Source organism: Natrix helvetica, assembly GCF_964273705.1.
Source record: "Natrix helvetica genome assembly, chromosome: 1".
In the NCBI taxonomy this organism is placed as follows: domain Eukaryota; kingdom Metazoa; phylum Chordata; class Lepidosauria; order Squamata; family Natricidae; genus Natrix; species Natrix helvetica.
Genome location: NC_138548.1, coordinates 243431694 through 243455952, shown reverse-complemented (window position 1 = coordinate 243455952; position 24259 = coordinate 243431694). Strand labels below are relative to the sequence as shown.

Here is a 24259-nt window from a genome sequence, read left to right as displayed (position 1 = left end):
GCCCAGTTAAAGCTCTTGAAATTGTGGATACTTTTACTTTACTTTACTTTACTTTACTTTTATTTAGATTTTTATACCGCCCCCTCTCCCCAAAGGGGAGTACTATTTACTGAAGGGATGATTGGCAAAAACCAAGAGCTTGCTTCCTTATAGACTTCTAGAACTATGAACTACGGTTGCTATTCTGCTTCCTCCATCTCCAACTTTCAGATGAGGGGATAATGTCTATATTAATGTTACTAAATGGCAATTTTAATTTAGTCCCCCAATATTATATTTTGACTACAAGGGATTCCACCAGAATCTGAAGCATCAGAGCTCTCTGCTTAAATATGCAGATTAATTAATCTTTTATTGTATTTGTTTCCTTATTTCTAAATAAGGAAGTTTCCAGTTTATGAGAAATATGCACACTTTTAAAAAAAAATATTTCGAGAAGGTTACAATTCTCACTTATCCTTAAATTAAGCTTATTCATTTTTTTCTACAAGCTATCTAACTTCAGAGATGGGCGAACAGAGTTCTCAGGGTTGCTGTTAACAAGAGAATATTCAAGATATACTTCTCCAAAGTCACAATAAACAGGAACCAACTTATTTGCAAAAGATAGGATCACAGGCTTAAGATGCAAGACTAAGAATGCTATGATCTAGCAGACAAATTTCAAGGAAAGGGTCATCTCTTTTAATTTCAACACCTCTGGCATTATGATCCAAGGCTGTGCTCTCTGATCAAGTGTCTGCAAAAAACAACATATACAAAGATCCCCAAGAGATGGTTAGAAGCCAGCAGGCCTCTCCTCCAAATGTTAATCCATTACGTGCATTCTCTGAGGCAAACAGACACATCAAACACGCTGCCATTACTTTGATGTGCTGTTTTTCAGAAGGAGAACAGCAGGCAGATTAGATTCCCTCATGTTGGGATCTGACAGGGCCTGTAAACATCTTGTGTAAGGGCTAGAGCATGCTGGAGGAGGAGGAGGAGGAGCAGCAGCAGCAGCAGCAGCTCACAATAGCTTCCAGACCTTCTTCAGACCTAATTAGCAGAAATGGACACTAGGGACCTGGGGGAAAATTCCAGTGGGTTGACCACACTTATTCTCTTCTGCTCCAAGAAGACGCACAGAGCTCTAACAACATTCTCCATATGGGACAGTCAGAGAATGAGGTTTGAAGCGTTAGCAAGCAGAAAAAATGGCTGTGGCTACTAGAATCTATCCTGAAATAAGCTATTTAGCCAGATACTTTATAAAATACAGAAGCATTCCAGCTTACACAATGTGAAAATGCAACTAGGAGTTCAAACTGCTACTAAGCTAGCTCACATATGGCTTTTTTTTACTATTCCTTCAATTAAAAAAAAAGAAGTCATCCAAAACTCTTGTTCCTTCCCACACAGTATCCCAAACGCCAGTGATGTTTCAAAAATTAAGATAAATTAATACTTTTGTAATATTTATTGTATCTTGGGAGAGTTAAGCCAAATTTCTGTACAAGAAAACCAATTTTATTTAATATTTAAAATATTCATCAGAAGAACAAAAGCAGACATTGCACATGTTGGGAAAATAGGCCTCAGTGGGTACCAAGTTCATCAATTAATTCCTCAGGTAAATACATGTAACTGCCTAGACAAAAGCAGAAAGTCTAAGAAATTAACTATCACTGAGGCTTGGATTTTTTTTCCTTTTCTTTAAACTGAAGTGCTTGAAGATAGAAGGCTATATATTCAAAGTGCATGCTGTATTTCTGAGTTAGAATCCTTCAATGAGTGCAGGACTGTCTAGACATGAGACCTGTTTTATATTATTTGTTACTTTCTTAAGTTCTATTGTTTCAATAATTGAAACAAAGCATCTACACAATTCATGCCTATTAAGATTTTTTAAAATATAGAAGACCATTTTGTTATATTCACTGCCAGGAGAACTGTTAACAGTATATAGTTAAATAGAGATAAGAATGAAATTTGTAACATATTCTTTAAAAACAGTCACAATTCACTAGATGCAGCAGAGTTGATGATATCAGAATTTCATACATCTTCTTGTTGTGTTAAAAAAAAAATCCACAACTTCTCTCTGAAAGAGAGCCCTGAAAGAGCTATTCACCTGTTTAAGTCTGTAGCCACATGCACACAATTTACATCTGCAGATTGGTTCAATTTGCTGCTAGGTTAGGAAAATTGAACCTAGGTTTTTTTTAAAAAAGACACAAGACTGAAGTCTTAGTGATAGAACATTTTCTTTTGAAGATGTTAGGCAGGTGGAAGAAAACAATGAGGGGGAGGAATAGAAGATCAAAAGAAAGAAACTGGAGTGTTGCACAGTTAAAACAAACAGCTGTGTACAAAATGCAAACATATTTCTCACTAACCATGCAATGTTTTTATTGGACTAGATATCTCAACTGTATTATAACTAAATGTTACAGATTTTTCCTTTCAAATACTGTAGGAATTATGAACATGCAGGTGCTTTCATTTTTTTAAACCCTGAAATTTCAAATATTATGAGAAAAATTACTGAGTACCACTAAACTACTGAATGTACTGTTTTGAAAAATGTCTAGAAATAAACCATTACTAGGCATCCATACCGCTAGAGAACTGCATTTTGACAATGAATAATTGCTAAAGCACCTTAAAAGGTACAGTTGGAGACAGCCCAAATATTTGTGTCCTAAAAGTAATTTAATTAATTCCACTTATTTTTTTGTTTTTATAAGCTAGAAAGTTCAAGAACTGTAATGGCACAGTTCTAGCAACATTTTTAAATTGATCATTATAACCATACACAAATGCACACATACATATACATACACCCCAAACAAAAAAGAAAGCAGAAAAAAAATAGTAATACAAAGAAATAAAATTAGTAGGCAAAGAAATTGCAAAAGTTGTATTGTTGATGCTCAGTAAATGAAGGATTAACCCTAAAAAGCAGAATACATTATTTTTAACAAAATAGAAAGGGATTTAAATGATCTTTTTAAAAAAATCTCTGAACAGAATATTGGTATCTCCATTCTTTTATTATTTAAAGCAAAAGAAATTCTACTAAAAACATTACTGAAAAAATTAATTTCTAACTTGTCTTTAGTTTTCTTCAACTGATTTGCAATATTTATAAATATTTTGTCATATAATTCTAATTTTAGTTCTTTAATCAGTTTCCTTTTCCACTTAAAAATCATACTCTAAATGTTTAAATTTCCCTTGCTGTGCAATATATGATGTCTATGGAAGCCTTTCTTGGTTGAATTTATGTTGTTAATTTTCTCATATTCCTTGTTGCTGTCTACATGTATCTTAGAAAATTGATTTTTTAAAGTTAATGCTTCTGGAGTTATGTCTATTATGCCTAATTTTTATAAAATTATTTCCACTTAACATTAGTTTCTAAAATTATCTGAATAGTACTATATATAATTTTCCAATTTTTATATGTCTATCACATGTGGTAAAACGGTCCTTCTGTATCATAAACATTCCATCATTTATTACTACATGATTTTTATATCTTTACAATTTACTAATAGAATACACCAACTATAAAATATTTTGTATCAATTTTCTCTTAAATTGGAATCTGTCTCTGTATCATATTTAAGAGTCCTAGCAACCCTTTTGGCTAAAAGTAATCCTCTTCCAAATTTGAACTATTTTCTGATGTCATTATAAGCAACTTTACTAATGTCTAAGAGTCCTTACAATTTTAAATCACAAGTGAAGACAGAGGGTAAGCAAAAATGGGAAATCATCTTGGCTGCTTAGGATAAAGTGTAAGGGACTACTTGATACTAGGCCTAATAGTAGATGAGCAATACTTCAATTTCCAACTTCAGTTTCATCACATTATGATGGTTGCAGTATCCCGGGGTCATGTGATAACCTTTTCCAACCTTTTGATAAGAATGACAATGGGGAAGCCAGAGTCACATAACTATGTTACTAACTTAACAACTGTCATGATTCACTTAACTGTGGCACAAAAAGGTCATAAAATGGGGCAAAACTCATTTAACAACTATCTTGCTTAACAACAGAAATTTTGAACTAAATTGTGATCATAAGTCAGGACTGCCTGCATTACATAACCAAAAGCTGTATTGTACAATTGAAACTGAGCACAAAAATAAAAAACCTAAAATGACGACGACACTGGATGATTATGGAGCTGAAACAATTTCCCAATGAAGAAAGTTATAATGCTTTGGGGGCTTAAATAAGGGGGTCCTTTAATCCACACTTTTCCAATGAAACTAAATGGCAGTTAAATTTTTGGAAGATCTTCACAAAGAGTATGGTTAAATTATAGAAAACACTACCATATGTTGTTGAGAGGGTTGCTAACTTGCATTACTTTAAAAGGATTGGGAAAATTCAAGGTAGACAATCCTTATTTCACAATTTCTAATTAAGGTATTTATATATGGCCTCCAATAATAGAGGCAATATCTAACTAAATATCAGTTGTTGAGTAATAAAAACAGGAGAATGTCATTATGATGCCTAGCTGTTTTTCACAGCTATCACTATGTATTAGCATATATCACTGGATGTTGTAGACTTTTAACGCAGTTGAGTTTTTATCAGCCCTTCAGAAATCTTTTTCAGAACGGATGTGAAGCAAAACAGTAAAGGAGAGACAGGAGAGAAAATCTATGCAATAAAAAATTGCATTCTGCATTTATGTAATTGTGAAAGGGGAACTTCTTGCAGTCTGAAACTGTTTTCAAGCAAGGAACTGATTCCATACAAGACACTAATTTATATAAGGTACAGAATCTGTAAAATGTAGCAGGAGTTCATTGAGTGGGAAATATGAGCTAGATAAACAATAGATGATTTATCAGATCAGTTTAAAGATAGTGGAGACCAAATTTAAATGACTGTTAAAATGACAAAAAGATAAAACCTCTACCAGGGAACCCCTACAGAATGGTTTGTTAATTCATATATTAAAATATGAACCAACACATGGACAAAGAAATAAGTGACATCTTTTGGAGATATTTGTAATTAGATTCTCTACGCAATCATAACTCACTAGACATAAACAATATTATTTGTGAAATTGTATCTGGAATGTGTCAGGGGAAAAGTACAAAAAAACTGTAAATCAAAGGTTGGCAAAAAACAAAACAGTCATCTGTTGTTATTCATGCAAGTGTTCAAGTTGGCTCATCCACCCTTTCTTGATGGTTCTATCATCTCTGCTTTGGAAGTTCTAGTCTGACAGTCTTTCTGAGATGTTGCTGGAACAGTTCTGATTCTGAAAGAAATAACTACCCACAAAACAATCCTATAACATAACAAATGGGTGATAGTAAATGTGTTTTAAAACAAAAGGGAACTTAGAAGATCCATTTAATATATTTCTACACACACACACACACACACACACACACACACACACGCACATCAAAGAACAAAGGGGGACAAAAATGCACATCAGTGATGGTCCTTTTCTAAGTATTAGGCAAGCTCGCTAAGAAGTGGTTTTGGGGGGAAGAGGGAGAAGGAAGAGAAAGATGCTTCAGCATAATTTGCAACAATTGTTTACAATTTAAGAGGTTCAGCCTTCTAGGCCACAAAAAACAAAGTTAAGTAACAAATCATCTGTGAAGTACAGATTATTAGCTTGACATTTGTTTTTAAGGAGTCTTGAATCCACTTCAGACAGAAAGAACACTAAATGCAGGCTGCAGCAAGAGGGAGGCAAACTATCACAGAAGCTTCATAACTCAGAATATATGAAGCATAGGCTAATCCTTTTTTTAAAAAAATCTAAAATACACAAAGGGCAATAAGTAAGTCTTTTTTTAAAAAAATAACATCTCAATTGCTTGGAAATGTCCAGTCAACAATTGAATTCAAACACTCTGCAGAAACTGTAGAATTTGGAGAGCAAACCATTGCCAAAATCTAAAACCCAAGCTACAAGTATTTTCTATTATTTCTGTAGAATCTTTTGCAACAGACAAGAGAAAAATCTTCCCGATTCCAGAATAACTGTTCTTCATGTTCCCATTTGATTATGCCAGAACCTAGGAAGTTGTACATGATATGTACAATTTATTATTAGTATACAATAAGCAGAGTTGTTTAACACCAGAGAGAAAAAGTACAGGATGATCGTTTTGTTTAGTAGTTTTTCTGCTCTTACCAGTCATTTCATACATTATCCAATCATATTTTTGTGACCAAGGGAATCAAGGGGAAGAAATATATACTCTAGTGGAAAAGTCAATTGCTTTAGTTTAAAATTTTTGAAGACTATATAAATATTCCCAGGCACAGAAATATAACAGTGAGAGAAACTTACATAGGCATGAAAACAAATGCGCAATATAATAAATTATGACAGGGGAAGCCAATGAAGTCTCAGGACCAAATTGTATTTTGAATATAGCATTTTTTAAACACACAACACAACTATGAGCACATGGACTTGTGTCTTTTATATACCCCTTAAACTGTGGTGTCTATTTGTTTGCAATCTTCAATTGGGAGAAAAGGTACATCATAGGGCAATGATTTCTGAATCAATATATCTCAAATGGGCTCACTTACAGAAGGTGTCCAAAATCCAGAGCTCATGGCTCTTTGGGATTGAAATTCAGCAAATTTATGGCCACTTCAATGCTGCTGCGCCACTGTGATCAGTCATGGTTGGATGATTGTCATTTCCAAGTCACCAAGTCCATGGGGAACTTAACAAGAAGTGCAAACATGATTGCCCAAGTACCCTGAGAGTTTCCCACAATCAAAGGAAGGAAAGAAGGAAGGAAGATTTCCAGTGCTCCCTGCCAGCTGCCCTCAAAGAAACTCAGTGAGGAAGATAACAGGAAGTTGAAAACCACTCTCACTTCTACTACTTTAACATACTTATCATTGGTTACGAATATCATAATATAGAAGAAGGCTCTCCAAATTAAAAGGTCCAGGGTATATAACAATATCAATTTGTATTCATTTACCTATCCTAGGTAAGAAAGCCAGGTGAGTGATACTGAGCCAGACCCTCTCTCCTAGCCCTGTGCTGGTTCACATATTCTATTAGTTTATCAAAATATAAAATACAGATACACAAAGAAAAATGAAGATAATGGAAAAATAAGGGAGGAAAAGGGGAAGAGAAAAAAGTATAGGGCAGTGATGGCTAACCTTTTTGTCGTTGCGTGCCGACATAATGCAATGCATGCACAATCCCCTCCATGCGCCCCACCCCCTCACATATGCACGTGAACCCCCTGTGTACGCCCCCCGCACATGTGCGCATGACCCCCCGTGCTCCTCCCAGCCCCTGCGCAAGCACCCCACCCCCTGTGTATGTGCGATGGAACTGAGCTGGGGCAATGGCTCGCATGCCCACACAGAGGGTTCTGTGTGCCACCTGTGGCACACTTGCCATAGGTTCGCCATCACGGGTATAGGGTAAAGGAGAATTCTCAACTCATAATAAATTTTTGCTTGCCTGTGGTCCTTCTGTTTCTGTTTAGGTAAGGAAATATATCTGAAATGATGATCTAATGGGTGACGTATTGTATAGTTCATCATACAGTTTCAGCCAGACTTATTTTTCCTTTTTACTGCTTGTCTATAGATTCAGACATTTTTCCAGGGAAACCTAGCAAGCTTGGTTTATGTTTATAATAATTGTCTATAGATTCAGAAAAAATGACGAAGGGTCTTTTATTGGTACAACTAATGTAGTATACCGTTCTTTCCAAATGGATTGGATAAAACAACCCAAAGTTTAAATTGGCTTTCTATCTAATTCCTTAGTTAAATCATTTATTTTAAATAGGGAAACCAACCAATTTCTCTAAAAAGAACATTATTTTGATCATCTTAAGTGTAAGTGAATTAATACTTTCTGACTATCTTATTGCATGTTCTTATCACACAATATGACCAAATTCTATCCAAAGTAGTGTCCATTATACTACAGATCTGTTCAATAATGCAGGATTATGAGCAAGACTAAGTCTTGCTCATAAATACAGTCTATTCCTAGACTGTATTTATTTTAAGAGAGATTTTAGTGTGAAGTAACAGCATAGCAGATATTCATTCTAAATCTTGGTTGCCCATAAAATTTGGTTTCGAAATGTTGTATGTTCATGTTTGTTTTGTTATTCTTGTTTTTACACTCACCTGGTCTGTGCAAAATGGTGAAGAATATCCCACAAGGTCTGACTGGAGCTGAATGTGTCCTGGAGTCTAGAACCATCATCCAATTGCAGTGCAATCCGTATCTACGAGATAATATACATGTGTATAGAAGATATACGCATACTCATCTATTAGTAAAGCTGCTCATGAAACTTGTTCAAAATCACATCTGGTAAACAGAAATCTGGCCCCTGTCCTTAGTTTTAACTAACGCTTCAGAGCAGCAGGTATTTGTGGCATTTAACACTTTTAAACAAACTCTCTAAAGCAAATAGCTGACAGCATGGATTAAGTTTTATTTTTATTATTGCCTTAACAAAGTTATAAACATTAAAGGAAGTCCACAAAGTCCACTGTGGAATATATAATTTCAAATGGCACCTGATAGATAGTATTTTTACTCATCCAGTATGTCTGGAAGAATTAGCAGAACAATTATGTTACTCCATGACCTATTTGTTCCACAATAGCCAAGCTTGATAAGTGCCTTATTACAGGACCTTTTTCATATGAACAAGCTTATTATAAACGAGAAGTCAGTTTCTTTGCATAATCTCAGAGCTATTTTATGTATTTCAAGCTTTTTTTAATTTACATTTTTCCAGGGAATCATCCTAACGCAGCAAGCTTGGTTTATGTTCATAATAATCATTCTGAGAATGAAACGCTAAGAGGTTTCCATCACATTATTTTCAATACATCTTAAATCTTATCTGAACTTAACTTCATTTTCTAAAGCTTTATTTTCTTTAGGTAAAGGTTCCCCTCACACATATGTGCTAGTCATTCCTGACTCTAGGGGGCAGAGCTCATCTCTGTTTCCAAGCCAAAGAGCCAGCACTGTTCGAAGATGTCTCCATGCTCATGTGGCCGGCATGACTAAATGCTGAAGGTGCACGGAACGCTGTTATCTTCTCACCAAGGTGGTTCCTATTTTTCTACTTGCATTTTTACATGCTTTCAAACTGCTAGGTTGGCAGAAGCTGGGACAAGTAACGGGAGCTCACTCCGTTACCGGCACTAGGGATTCAAACCGCCAAACTGCTGACCTTTCTGATTGACAAGCTCAGCATCTTAGCCACTGAGCCACCAATTTTCTTTACCCAATGTCAAACTAAGTTATAACTATAAGCTTCATTCAGCACATGGCATCATTTTTAATCCATAAACTATTATTTTAGTAAGGTATCAAGCTTACCATATTGTTTCAACTCAAGTACTATTTGTTCTAGCTTTTTACAGCAAATTTAAAGTCTAGTATCTAGATTAAAGGGACCCAAAAGAGCCACTTAGGCTCTGCATAACACAATAAGCTTATAACCTTCTATAACAAATAGCACACAGGAGATTATAAATGGCACAAATCCCCAATGAATTTCATATCTGAGCATCTCATGCAAGCATAACTTGAGATCTGCTTCTTTGGGAATTGAAACATTTAGTTAACATGCTCTAAACACACTTGTACTGTAGATTTTTTCCCCAAGCACATCATCCATTTATATTTTCTCTGTCCGAATTCAGGATAAAAAATAAATTTTGTAGTAATCTAAATGAAGAGTCATGTTGGTTTTTCTCAAAATTGATTCTGGCCAAAGGAATACTTCTACCGGTAGTTGCAAACGGGTACATTTGTTTCTTTATTCTATTAATTAAATCGGTTATCTGCCAACTATGAAGGTTTACAACGCAACATAAAACTAATAAAATAAAATTGAATGAATAAAAATAGATAAAATAAAGCAAACACTTTAAAAAAAACCAAGTTAATTGTCTTAATTCAGAACACAACCCATTTCAAAGACTGCAACAGCACAAAAGGATCAACTGGGGGGAGAGGGAGAAAGAAGGTTCATGGGTGGCTTCCCTGGTAGAAGGAAAGACCCAGACAGGGGATCAAGAGCTCCACCCAAGCCTGTAAAGAAGGGATCTGGCTGGTTGCTTCACCCAAGACCCTGAGAGAGATTCTTTCCCCAACAGTAGACATTTGTCTGAGTGGAGTCAGGAAAAAGTCAAGCAGTTCCAAGCATATTACAGTAAATTCCAGCCCCTCCTGCTCCCCCTCTTTCTCCCCCCCACCTGTGTCCTGAGGAGGGAATAGAGGGAGGTAGCAGGAAACCATGCATTGGATGAACACCAGTATTGTGTTGTCCTGCTGTAAAATATAAGTTATTGTACGTAGTTAAAAGTATAAAACTCTGCATTGTCTTGTTTTCCGTGTCAACTGTTTCCAGTGAGGAACAAAATGTAAACTCCAGTTCAAAAAGAATCCTGTCACACTTTGACAATCAACCACAATGCTGTTAAGAATCCAATTGGCTTAGTTTCTACAGGCCTAGCTCCTTCTAAGAGAGCCATGACATCCATATATTCATTCTAATTTGGCCAGGATTCCTCTAGAATACCAATCAGTTGTTCTTTAGATTGTTAATTTGTGCAAACATAATTTATTCAGAAAAGGCTATAGTTTTTCTTCAACACAGCATTTGGGCTCTGTTGCCACAACTGGGAGTGAGACATCTATGGGCATCTAATAGATCTATAATCTATTGCTAGATTACTTTACTTATTACTCTAGTTCTATTTTATTCTGTTATTGTTATTAGTAAAATGCTAGAAGTCATATTATAGTATAGTAGTATGGAAAATAATATAAACAAATAAGAACATTTGGTGGCAGGCCATTTTTATTCCCTTCAGAGGTAATATGGTCATCACACCAAATCAACTAGATGGTTTGTCAATCCACAGCAATGAATAAACATGTGGTATCCCCATCTAAATAACTTCTCTCTGGTTAGAATAAACAAATCAAAGCGCACATGATTTGTGTCATGTTTTAGCCTGTGACAACATTAACAGACAAATCTGGTAATAGTAATGTTAATGCTTATGGTAAAATGTGATCTATTATCAAGACCAGTTGGTCTTTTACTCTGGAGCCCAACTTTGCTTTTATTCCTGGTCTATTACACACACACACACACACACACACACACACACACACACAAATCCAAGTTTCTAGATCCTCAAGTATCTCTTAAGAAATATAAATCACTTGTTTAATACTTTTCATTACATTCTCTTGAGTTCTGGATTTGGAAAACTTCTCGCTGAATGAAGTATTATATGAAAGTTATTTTTCTGATACTGGTTTTGCAGTCAAAACTGGTCTTCATTTTGTAGCTGTATAATGATATGTTTCAAATTAACAATAAGTAGAGGTAACATGCCATGTTCTATCTTTCACATGCACAAAAAAGAAGGATAAACAAAGCAGATCAGAATTATGTCTGCTACTTTTGAGGGTACACTAATTTGGATATACTGATTTTTGTTCTGTTTCAACAAAAAAAATACTGAGAATATAACTTTTCCCTTTTTCAACATCATTTATGTTACATCTGAAAATCTGTAGTCCTCTAGGTTACTGAATTATGATTCCAAACACTCCTTACCATTGGCTGTGCAAGATGAGGTTGATTAATTATATAGCTCAACACAGCAACAAGTAGAGGATCCACCTTGATTCCAACAAATTAAGTCAGAAATTCTGAGCTGTAATATCTATATCTATATCTATATCTATATCTATATCTATCTATCTATCTATCTATCTATCTATCTATCTATCTATCATATATATATATATATATATATATATATATATATATATATATATATATATATATATATATATATATATATATATATATATATATATAGTGTGTTTGTGTGTTTGTGTTACAAACAGGAGATTATAAATGGCACAAATATATGGCACAAATATATATATATAATCTAAACATCTAATAAATCTAAAAGCAAGACTACAGAGACACTATAATTGGATATCATTCCACAAACAGCGTTCATCACTGAAATAATTCAAGGATCTGAAGAAAAAGATATTTAAAAAATCTTTCTAAAATTTTGACAAGAGTTTTCAAAGTAAACCTTAGATGCCACAAGATTTCATATGCACCATGTTTTTGCTGGCAGGATGTTTTTGATGTCATTCTTATAGGATAGCCAAGAGGGTGACTTGCTAGAAGCAATCCGATGCTCATGGGAAACACGGCATCACATCAGTCACCACTCAGAAGGACTAAAGTACTTGCATCCTCCACTAATAAGGCTAGCCCAATGCCTTCCCTGCCCAAGAACAGCTTTCAGATTATTGTTGGCTCTATAAAAGTGTTGACAGCTGACATCACTAGACCACAAGATGTTTGCCCAGAAATCTACTCTGCCAATTACATCAGTTTTTAGGCAACAGTACAAAGCCAAGAATTTCACAAATACACATTTAGGCAACTAAAACTTTACAGAAATTCCAAACTATATATTGAAACTTAATCTAGAAAATAGAAAAACATGTCAATTAATTTCTACGTTTACAACGATGGGAAAACAAGACTGATTAATAGATAAATTACTGTCTGACCTTTCCATCATCGATACAAGGACTTTCACCTTTCACTGTCTTACAAATAGTTCAAAAGTCAGAAAGTTTCTGGAGTAAATTTAAAATTACATGTGTGTTGCACATTTCTAAATAAAACCAATCTATAAAAACGTATTCGACTCCTGAATGGGCTAAACTCATCCTAATATTTTACCATGTAATTGCAGTCTACCCATCCAGGATAATATACATACATATTCATAATTCATGAATTTAAAAAAACATATCCAAGGAAAGATATTCTGATATAAGAAATGTAAAGAAGATCCAGACATTTAACATTTTGTTTTTTTGTGGTTGACACAGCTAACAACACTAACTACTAGTTTGTTGTACTCTCTGAACTTCTTTTTCTTCCTGAAGACATTTTATTACCAGGCTAGGTAACATCAGCGAATAAGGGAGTGACGTTTACTGGCTGTTGAACCGTGGTAGCTTGTCCTACCAACCTTAATTGGGGTATTGCTTCTTTCTTCATTATTCCTGTTTCTCTGATGTGTGGGGGTTATTAGTTAATAAGAGATATGATGGGGAAGGATGTCCTTTAGGGTTGTCCTAAGGATGTCCTTAGGAAGCTAACACAGTCCTAGGCTGTCTTAACAGACTACGTGAAATGTTAGTACCATTTTATAATGCCTTTTGGTTACCGCAAAAAAGATGTTGAGATTCTAGAAAGAGTGAAGAGTGAAGAGAAGAACAACAAAGATGATTCGGAGTCTGGAAGCTAAAACATATGAAGAAAGATTGAAGAAATTGGGTATGTCCACTTTAATGAAAAGAAGGCATAGAAGTGACATGATAGCAGTGTTCCAATATCTAAGGTGCTGCCACAAATAAGTAGATGGGTTAACCTTTTTGCTGAGCAACTGAAAGCAGGACAAGAAGCAATGGGTGGAAACTAATCAAGGAGAGAACCAACCTAGAAATAAGGAGAAATTTCCAGACAAAACAATTTGTCAGTAGAAAGGCTTGCCTTCAGAAGCTGTGGGTGCTCCAACACTGGAGGTTTTTAAGAGATTGGACAACTACTTGTCTGAAATGGCGTAGGGTCTCCTGCTTGAGCAGGACGTTGGACTAGAAGACTTCCAATTCTGTTATTCTGTTATTCTGTTTATCCTCTTCCTTGATTTTGTATACTTTTAGCGGCTTAAACATTAAGCTTATCTCTGTGTATGTTAATAATTGATCTGTCAAGAGTGCTGAGCCTCTATGAATTAGCTTCCATTTTTGAATTTTATGAACAGTTTTCCAATTGAAACTGTTTTGTAACTTGTCAGTGTGTGATTAATTTAAGGACCTTTATTTGTTTGTTGTTTACAAAAGTTATTGGCCGCCCATTTTACCATTGGGTAACTCTGGCCAGGTTACAGTCAGTGGTGGGTTGCTGCCAGTTTTACTACTGGCTCGCTTCTCGCGCGCTTTGCCCGCGCGCACAGTTCAATTTAAATTGTTCTTCGTGCATGTGCAGAACAATTTACAGTGAACTGCGCACATGCGGTCACTAGAAAACAACATGGCAGCAGCAGCAGCAATGGCGAGAGAACCGGTTCAGGGACATGGCAAGCCTGTGTTGATGCCAGTTCTGCGACCCAGGCAAAAATACCACTACCGATTCGGCCGAAGTAGGAGCAACCCACCTCTGGTTACAGTAACATATACAGTTAAAACATAAAAAGACATTAAAGCCAAGGACACATGGGGTGAGTGGGGGTGGAGTGGGGGTGTAGGTGGAATCTGTTATCATTAAATTAACCACCTCTTACGCTGTCCCCCACTGGGACTCCAAGCCAACTGATACGGTCATGTCTTTAGGCCCTTACAAAAAGATATCATGTATTCTGACTACCAACTAATATTCATGATACAGTTTGTCTGTCTGTCTTCTATCTGCTATCTGTCAGTCTTTGCACTGTATGTTGTATAGGTTGTCCTCGACTTACCACTGTAAGTGAATGAGAAAGAGCTGTCTGCCAAAAGAGGGCAAGCAACTCCTTCTGTGACAAGAACTGATGGCTTGGAATGGAGAAAGGAAGCTAAGATCCCGATGATCTAAGCTTTCTTTTCCTAGTCCTCTCTTTCCCTGTTGCGATCTAGAAAGTTAAAAAGACTTTCCAGTCCAGGGTAGGGAGAGGAACTAGGACGATGCACTGAAGGAACAAAGCTTGGAGACTTCCCTTTCTCTGTCATAGAATGCCAGTTTCCTTGTCCCTCTGGATTAGAAAGTCTTTGAAGAAAGACTGAAAAATCATGCAAGAATGAAGCAGGTTTTCATGCAATTTTCAGAAATTCTGGAGACCGTGCAATTTCCAGGGGTCCTCTTGCAAATTTTTCAGAGGCCATACAAGGGCATATATCATTTTCACAGCACCTCCACAGCCTCCAAACATTGCACAAAAGCACACTCCATCCTTGAATGATTTTTGGAAGCTGTGGAGGCCAAGCAAGAATGGGGTTTGCTCTCATGTGGCCTCTGGGCCCTCCAGAAATTGTATGAGATGTCTGTGGTTTCGTGTGGTTTTTGGAAATTGCAGAGGTTGCACAAGGAATGCCCGTTTCAAGAACGAAGGCCTAATTCAACCTGGGACTGCCTTGATAGGCCATGTACTCATAAGTGGCTTGCAGTGGATCCTGGGCAGCACTAGGCTTCAGAGGTAATCTCACCTTGAGGATGGCCCGAGGGAGCCTTCCTAAGTGGCAGTGGAATTATTAGGGCTGAAGTTGTGGCCCAGGCTGCCCAGCCTCAGAGCTGCCATCCATTGCTGCTGTTCAGAGTGGCCTAGATAGAAGGTTGGCAGGTTGGGGGGTAATTGCAGTATCCCTATGGTTGGAAAAGTGGGAGTGCAGCTAAGTACTCAAATTTTGATTGTATGACTATAGGGGCGCTGTATCAACCCTAACTTCAGGCAGGGGTCATAATTCCAGTTATTGCCATTGCGATTTTCAACGGCCACTGAATGAACGGACATTAATCGAGGACTACCTCTAACAAAAGTTAATAGTATTAGGAACTAAGAATTGGAGCCTTCTTATTAAATAAACTGATACTACTTCTTAAATAAACTGATAGAATAAAGGTATAGGGGCCTGTCAGTTCCCAGGGTTCCACACAACGGTGTCTGCTCCAGAAAAGATATGTTTCCTAAATTCCACTAAATACCAATGTTTACGAAAAGGGACCTGTAGCATGCTTACTCTATCCAATCTGATGGAATGGAAACATACCCTCAAGGAGGAGGAGCCTACCTTTAGCAGCTGTGGTGGCGCAGTTGTTAGAATGCAGTATTGCAGGCTAATTCCGCTCATTGCCAGGAGTTCAATCCTGACCAGCTCAAGATTGCCTCAGCCTTCATTCCTTACAGGTTTGATAAAATGAGGAGCCAGATTGTTGGGGAAAAGAGGCTGACTCTATAAACTGCTTAGAGACTGCTGTAAAACACTATGAAATGGTATATAAGTCTAAGTGCTATTGCTATAAGACACCAGAATCTGCAAAGTCATTAGGTTTGGCTTGGGTTGAGTTGGAGCTAGTTCTTCCCTGTCTAGACTCTTACATCCTCCAGGCACTGGGTCATCACCGCAACAGCATTTTCCACCCAACCCAGAATTGTGCAACTGGGTCTAATCAGCACACTGACACTGTACCATTACCATCAAATGACCTCACCCAGCAACTGTATGTAGATGTTAAAGAGGAACAGTTAGTGACCTGAGCACTGAAGCATCCCATACTGCATGGGCCTAGGACTAAATCCCTCCCCACCAAAACTGACTGAAATCAACGATGATGAAGGAGAACCACTGCAAAACAGTGCTTCCCAATCCTAGGACTAGTCCAAAGAATCCCTAGCCAATGGTATCAAAAGCTGCTCAGAAATTTAGGAAAACCAGAGCGATTGCACCGTCTCCATCGTAAGCTCTCCAAAGGTCACCCCCAAAGCACAACTAGTATCGGCTCAATGCAATACCTTTGTCTGAATCCAGATTGAAAGAATCCAAATAACGTTACATCAAAGGCTCTCTACAGCAGAGCTTTTCAACAACCTCCTAGAAAGGGAAGGCTGGATATTGGACAAAAGTTATTCAACATTGTGGTTCCGTGGAAGGCTTCTTAAGGGGATGGTACCAAGGCAGGAAGTACCATCTCCTCCACAAAAAGACATTAATCATTTGGCCCCAACCACATGGAACCTCCCAAGAAGTCTTGATCAACCAGAAGAAGTGTTAAGGTAATGATTGAATTGCCGATGGGCTGCTGTAAGGCTGTAAACTAAAATGATGAAATCAGAATGAGTCAGCAGGGTTATTGCCACTTTAAGAAGCTGTGTACATCAGCTGTCCAAATATTCGATAAGATCAGTTATAGTTCTTCCAAGAGAGATTTATGATTAAATATACCCACTTCTAGATATAAAAAGATACTAATAAGCATATAATGATATGCTGTTTTCTAATTATATCTGACAGAAAATAAATCAAGGAATGTTTTATAATTCACTCACCAGAAATATCTAATTTCAATAGTAAACATAAGCTATGCACCAAAAATCTGATCATGTGCAATAGGTTGACTTTTACTCCAAATAATATTCATAATCATTTCATACTGAAGGCCTAGAAATCCAAAATTGTCTTATATACAAAATGGCAGCAAGGAATATTTAACGTAGCCATACATAAAAAAGCAGCCTACTTGAAGAATCAGATTCCCAGAATTTAAGAATACATTGAGAAACACAGCAGCATTCACATGCAACAACAGCACAGGCCTGCTTGACCAGACAGACCCATTCATTTTTTTTAAAAGTGATAATCAAGAGTGCTAACTTGCTCTTTCTTAGATAAATCAAAGTTTTAAGCCAAGGCAAAGTATGATTTCAAACTCTGTGTGTTATTAACACAAGAATCAGTCAGATTTTCCAATTTCCACATAAGCAAACTACAATGCAACCATCCAGGTTTGTTAATACCGCCTACTGGCAGAAACAGCACATGTTTGTTTTCAGGTTGTATAAAAGCATGACTATACTTGAAATATAGTGGAATATTACCATATTTTAAAAACTGGAATTCTGCTATTGCTGAATTCATTCCTTTCTTTCTCCTTCCCTGTATTAATATATTAATACAATTTAATACACTAAACTGTACTAATAAAAGGAGAAAGAGGGAAGGGAACTAAAAATGAAAAGTAAATTAGCATATTCTATAGAGATTAAAGAATGCTTTTATATAGGATTTTAAGATGCAAAACACTTCATTTAAATAATTTCTATTCATGAATATATTTATCATAAGGTAGACAGGGATCCCTGCTAAGGGAGAGGGGAACATATCGTTGTCTAAGAAAAATGTACAAAGATCTTGATAATAAATAAAAATAAAGTCATCATAAAGTGAAAAGTACATACTGCATCTTCAATCCCTACTCTATTACGAGAGATTGGCACCATCTCCAATTTGGCATTGTTGGGTAGGTTGGCAAATCTCCATTGCAAAGAAAGATCCAGCACGGTCCTCTGAAATCTGAAAAACATACATGCCTGTTAGTTTTTACACTGAATCTGCATTCATTTTTTTCAATATATTATTTCTAAAAGCAATTATATCAATAGATACAGTAGAAGGATAAGCTCTTATTTGGGGAAACAATTATTAAAATGGAAGTTAGTCAGAAAGGCTAAATTTATATGCAGATAATCCCAGACTTATGGCCACTCATCCAGTGACTCATCAAAGTTACGCCAGTGCTGAATGAAGAGACTTACAAAGGACGCATGTATTTGCAGCTTTTGTAGTACCCAGATGGGCATCTGATTAAAATTTGGACCATTAACACCCTACCCACAATTATGACCACAGGGGTACCAACTCCCACTTGCCCCTCGCCTCCCTATCTATGCTCTTCTGATCTCTAGTCCTGTGCTCCACCTCCCCAGCTGACCTTTAGTTTCTTGCTCCTGCTGATGAAGCATATTTAACATGGCCCTTCGCAAGGCAGCTACTGGGCACATGAGGCTTTCTTCTAGGTCATGCACAGTGGCTTCCTTGAAAGACTGAGACTGGAACTGGGTTGGGGTGACTAAGGCTTTGCAGTGCACTGCTGGGCTTTGTGCTGTGGCTCAGGGGCCCCGTTTTGCTGCCCCAGAGATGTAATGTACTAAAAAGGCCATTTGGGTCATACTCCTGGGTTGAGTTGGGGCTCGCCTTTGCACTGCAGCTCAGGGGCTAATTTTTACAGCCCCAGAACCATGCCACACCTGTCATCAATGGGAACAAGACGACAGCAAAGGTAAACTGGGGAGGGCAGGGTGCAAGATAGCTGCAGCTTCCTGCGACATGGCAAGCAGCCCTAGAGCCATGCAATTCTGGGCTGCCTGCTGCCAGATTAGTATGGGTCCTCAGCTAATAATCACAGTGGGGAGCGCCAGGACTGCTGCCACTAAGCAATGTGAGCATGTCAAATCTCACTTTACAGCTACATCACTTAGCAACAGAAATTCTGTTCCGCCCCAACCTCCGAACAAGTTTAGGAGGAATTTTCGGAGGCAGCAGAAGGCGCGAAACTGTCAAAATGTTTGAAACGGGCTAAAAAGCCCCGCGGCTGCACCCGTGGCTTCACTCACAGCATGAAGAACAACTTCCAATCCTGGTGATCTTACTAAGCAATTCAATCAGTCCAGGGAATAAAACTAATTTTCTTTCAACTCTGAGCTGAGAGCGCAAGAAAACCAGTCCTGTGACCTGAGACTGAATTGAAAGACTGAGGACTGTTACCAGGGAGGCGTGACTTCAGAATTTCAATTCAGTCAACGAGCCTCCCGTCTATACCAAGCAGAATAGAGGACCTCCTGCATTGCAAGCCATAAAATAGTGTGTTTTATTTTACTGTATGAAGCCATGTATTGAGATTTTATTCACCAATGTTTATGGATTAATGCTGCATGATTCCTAACCAATTATGGTTTACTCAACATCATATGGCTTAGAACAATGTCTGAACCAATCAATGTGTGTGTTTACAAGGAATGCTAAGCCATTTTTTTAATTTGAATTAGTTATGTCATCCAAACCCAGGGACAATTGAGAGTAAAGCTAAGGATTAAAGCTATTGGAGTGTGGGTATATGCCCACTGATCTTTTTTTTTTAAATGAAGGAGTTGGAAAATGAATTAAATTTAGATTAAGATGATTTCAACAACTCAGGAAGTGTTAGCTGAGCAACCAAAATAAATTTGTCTGGAATACCAGCCAGGAGGAGAATGAGGTACAAACTATTGCTAGATTTTTTTCTGCAGTTGGAGCCCATTATATTTGGAAATATTCACAAATATTTCACTTTCTTTTTCTCATAAAATTAAAGGTAAATGAGAAAAACATAACCAAGTCAATATGGGAACTATAACAAATACTGGTATGTAATAGTTATTAACTAATAATATTAATAAGTTATAATGAACAGTCCTTTGCCTATTATGCTATTAAGTTCTCCAATAAAGTTAAATTTAGAGATTCTAGAACTTTACACCCAATATCCCAATTATTAAGGCATTGAGGGGTCTCCCTACTAGAATGTGTTTATCTTACTGTAAGTAGAAAGAGGGGATATGAATTCCTATTATAGTACAATATAATTCGATGCAATAGTGAATAGTTAACTTCTGTCAAAATTCAATCTAGAAAACATACACATTTAGAATCAGATAACAAAAAGGAATATCTTTGGAATTATTACTATAAACTCTTTCAGATGTTTTTTTCCTATAAAATAATGGCAAAGAAAGATGAAAATGCCAAACTGTGCATTGGTTGCCAATCTGCTTTCAGGTACAAAATTAAGGTGTTGATTTTAACATTATAAACCCTTCATGACATGGGACTGGACTATCTGAGGGACCATCTCTCTGTAGTTACATCAGCCCACCCCATTAGCTCTGGCAGAGAAGGCATGCTTGTATCATCAGGCAGGGATCTACATTTGGTGGGTACCAGGAGAAGTACCCTTTCTATTATGACACCTGTGTTAAGGAATATTCCCCCTCCCCCCACAAACTTGGCTAGATGGCTCCATCACTGAGGTGAGCATTCTTATTCTCTCTCTGCCTAAGATTTGTATATTTGTTGGTTATAATATTTATCTTTTGGTGTGGATTTTTATGCTTTTATATCTGTTGTTTTTATACCTAGGGTTTTATTCCATTTATATCACCCACAGTCGCTTTTTGTGAGATGGGCAGCCATACAATTTGATTAAAAATAAAGCAGTAAGACTTACTTCAAATCATATTCATTAGGACTAAAATTCTGCTTTCTACAAACTTCTTCCAAGACCTGAAGAAAAAAAATATACAGAAAATTAATTTGGACTGACATACACAAGATATTTCAAATAGATTATTTACTTTTTCCTCACATGTGTCAAGTAGGAATTCAAATTCACATCTACATAGGAAAAAGCAACCTTTTTCCCTCATAACTTAGATCAACAAAAATGCATTTTAGAATCATATTAACTACTCATCAATGATACTACTTTTCACAGAAAGTGGGGTACCTCAATTATATTAGTTCACAACATGGTCATGAATCATGGCTATAACAAGTGCCAAAATATAAGTAGTCCTCAACTTACAACTGTAATTGTGCCTAGATTGTAAATCGTAGCAGCCTTCAATGGGCCACCACTTGACTATGACCAATTTTACAACTTTTTTTTCAGCAGTCATAAAGCAAATGTAGCAGTTGTAAAGGAAACACCACAGAAACATCGTAAATTATGATCATATGACCACAGGATGCTGAAAATGACCATAAGTGTGGGACTATTTACCGAATGTTCAAAATGCGATATGACTATGGGAGGGGGTTCTTCACCATCAAAGCTTCAAATCTAGGCTACAAGTAGCCCTAGGATGGTCTGTCAAAACTTGGGAGTAGTTTCTAAGTGACTGGTCATAAATCAAGGACTATCTGTAGAGCCAATAGCTATGGTGTTGAATCTGTATCAAAATACCGTTTGTTTACTGCCCAATATATGTCATAGGCTTATAGTTGCCGGGGAGGGGGGACCCTATGTCCTTGAATTTGCAGGCAACAGCTCGGAAAGATTATAAATTATAAACATGTCAAATATAAATATAGGCATCTATCTAATCTCAAAAGAAATCAATCAGATTTAGTTAATATTTAGATAGGAATGTTTCTATAAATTGAACTTGAAAGTTTGAAAAAATCTGGAAGAAGGTAGTTTCAAACCACTTTCATAATGCTAATAAAACAGTGTGAATATGTTCATGTAGCTAACAGAACTCAACTTGATTACCAGAAATGGAAAATAACCTGTGTGATATTTTATTGTGCTTCGTGTCTATGCCCATATATAACACACAATCATACAATTGTTTTGTTTTAGCTTAGCCCAAGATGTCAATATAGTCACTTTTTATGTCTTGGAATGACTGTCAATCTTGTCATTTGTACTTATTGCGTAAATCATACTTAATTTTTTTAAAAATGGCTTAGCACGAGATGCCAAACTAATCTGTATGAAAAGATAATATAACCAAAATTTGTTTGCATGGCAAGAAGAGAGTTAATGTGAACAAGTGTACTTATTTCTATATTCTCTTCCTCTCAAGAGAAGTTCAGGCAAAAACAAGTTTAAACAAAATAAATCAAATATCAACAACTAAAAACAAATGTGGAATTAAAATATTGCTTTACCTCAGCAGGGCACTGGAAACATAGCTATAGAAGTCTTAAATTATGTTAAATGGAAGACATTTATCTTTCATTTACACATACGTCACATAAAAGGCATTAGCCATGTCCACATGAAGATAAACTCTCCATTGTGCAGCACTTTTTAACCATAAACATTCAAACCCAGAATCTGTCATGCTTGCCATTGCATTGTGTATTCTCATTAACTGGATTTTTGGCTCAATATATTATGTCAACACAGCAATAAATTTCACCCTATCAAGGTTCACAAATAACACTAAATAGAAAGGTTGCTTTAGTTTGCCCTACGTTATGAGCAGAACTGTTGGCTGTAAGCCATGACATATCATTTAACACAAAAGGCGAATTTGAGTTTATTTAATGCCATATTTAAAAACTGAGGCTTAATATGATGTATAATCTCTTAATGTGATGAATTTAAGATGAACCACTAAATTAGATTGCTGAGAAGAAAGTTTGAAAAAAAAACTAGGAGTCATAGTTTACCTCATGCTACGCAAATCCAGTTCTTGTGGTTAGCTTCTGGATGAGCATATCATGAGAACCCAGAAAAATAGATTAAGTAAAACACCAGTAAATTAGCCATAGGAAGCATTTCATGCAAATATAGCAATTCATTTTTAATCTGGTTTTAAAGTAATAGTAAAAACATACAATGGAACCTAAAACTCTTTACGTATTCCAATTCAATCACTTATACTGATCATTTCTCTTCAGTTGCTTTTCCTTTACACAGACCATATTTAACAACAATTAATTCAACTGCTTTTATTAGCTCAATTTTTCTGGCTTCACATAACACTCTGAACCATATAGTAATCATACAAACGGGGTTGGCAGTGAGTTAAGTTGTGGCTGGCTAATCTGTGGCTCAATAGATCATGTAACCTACTACTACTTTTATTTTTCAGGGAAGTTCCTCCCCAAGTTACACTTAGTAAGGCAAGCATGCACCAAATACACTCTGGCATAGTATAGGGACCAAGCATACTTTGTATAGGGACCGAATACACTTTGCTAAGCATAAGGATACTAGTAGTCCCTTCTGTTCCCCGTAAGAGAGAACTAGAATGGTGAGAATCCACAGGAGGCGGCAGTGCTCCACGGAACTCCTTTTGCAAAGAGGAGCGTGAGAAAGCACAATCCTCACCTGGGGAGCACATAGCCCCCCCTTCCCCTTCCTCAAAGGCCTAGCTTTCTATTTTTAACGACACGGCCACCCGCACGCTTTCTGCTTTCCCCCACCCACAACAACATTCTGCGGGCCCGAGAGCTACTGAGGGGCAACGACCTGTCCGCAGACCCAATCATAACTAGCCTGCTCACCTGTTTTCCAGACCGCGGCCAATCAGAGCGAACGCAACCCTCCCTAGCCCCCCCACACACACCCTGTCTTGCCCGTCACCAAACCCACCTGGATGAGGGGGGTGCTTGGGCCTACTCGGACCGTCACTCGCCTCCCATTCGGAGCCAACACCGACACGGCGGAAGTAGCCCCTCCACCGGCCGCCGACATCTTTCTCTAGCTCGTTCACTCTCCTCCTCCTCCCTCCTCTTCCTCCTAATGCAGGCCAGCTTTCCGCCAGCTTCCCCCGCCCCTTGTAGGCACCCGGTTCTTCCGCAACGAAGCCGAGTGGCCACGGCGGAGGGGTGCGGCTTCGACGTCGGACCACCCCGCTCCGCTCTTCATCCCTGCGGGGCTGTGCCTGGCTCTGGCGACCCTTCTCTATGGAGCAGAGAGGGAGCTTGGTCGAGGGAATCTCTTGGCCGCATGCAAGGCAGCTTTGCCTGGACTCTCCTTTGGTTCACACGCGCGAACTTGTCGCCCTTCTGGGCTTCTGGAGGCGTCTCCTCCGTTGCTCGCAT

The 24259-nt window shown here is 37.4% G+C and overlaps 1 protein-coding gene across 2 annotated transcripts in view; it reads right to left on the bottom strand.

Moving 5' to 3' along the window:
• Positions 1–23995, bottom strand: part of ASPSCR1 (ASPSCR1 tether for SLC2A4, UBX domain containing) — a 79361-nt gene extending 55366 nt beyond the window's left edge. Inside the window, exons 1-4 of one of the 2 annotated variants that reach the window (XM_081938104.1) lie at positions 23808–23995; positions 20925–20980; positions 18061–18175; positions 8167–8267 (exon numbers count right to left, since the gene is read on the bottom strand). In XM_081938104.1, coding sequence (XP_081794230.1) covers positions 8167–8267; positions 18061–18175; positions 20925–20980; positions 23808–23909 — 374 coding nt within the window. In that variant the 5' untranslated portion in view covers positions 23910–23995. The remainder of the gene's footprint in view (positions 1–8166; positions 8268–18060; positions 18176–20924; positions 20981–23807) is intronic. The other variant, XM_081938103.1, reaches the window with a different exon arrangement.
• Between the last annotated feature and the right edge of the window lie 264 nt (positions 23996–24259).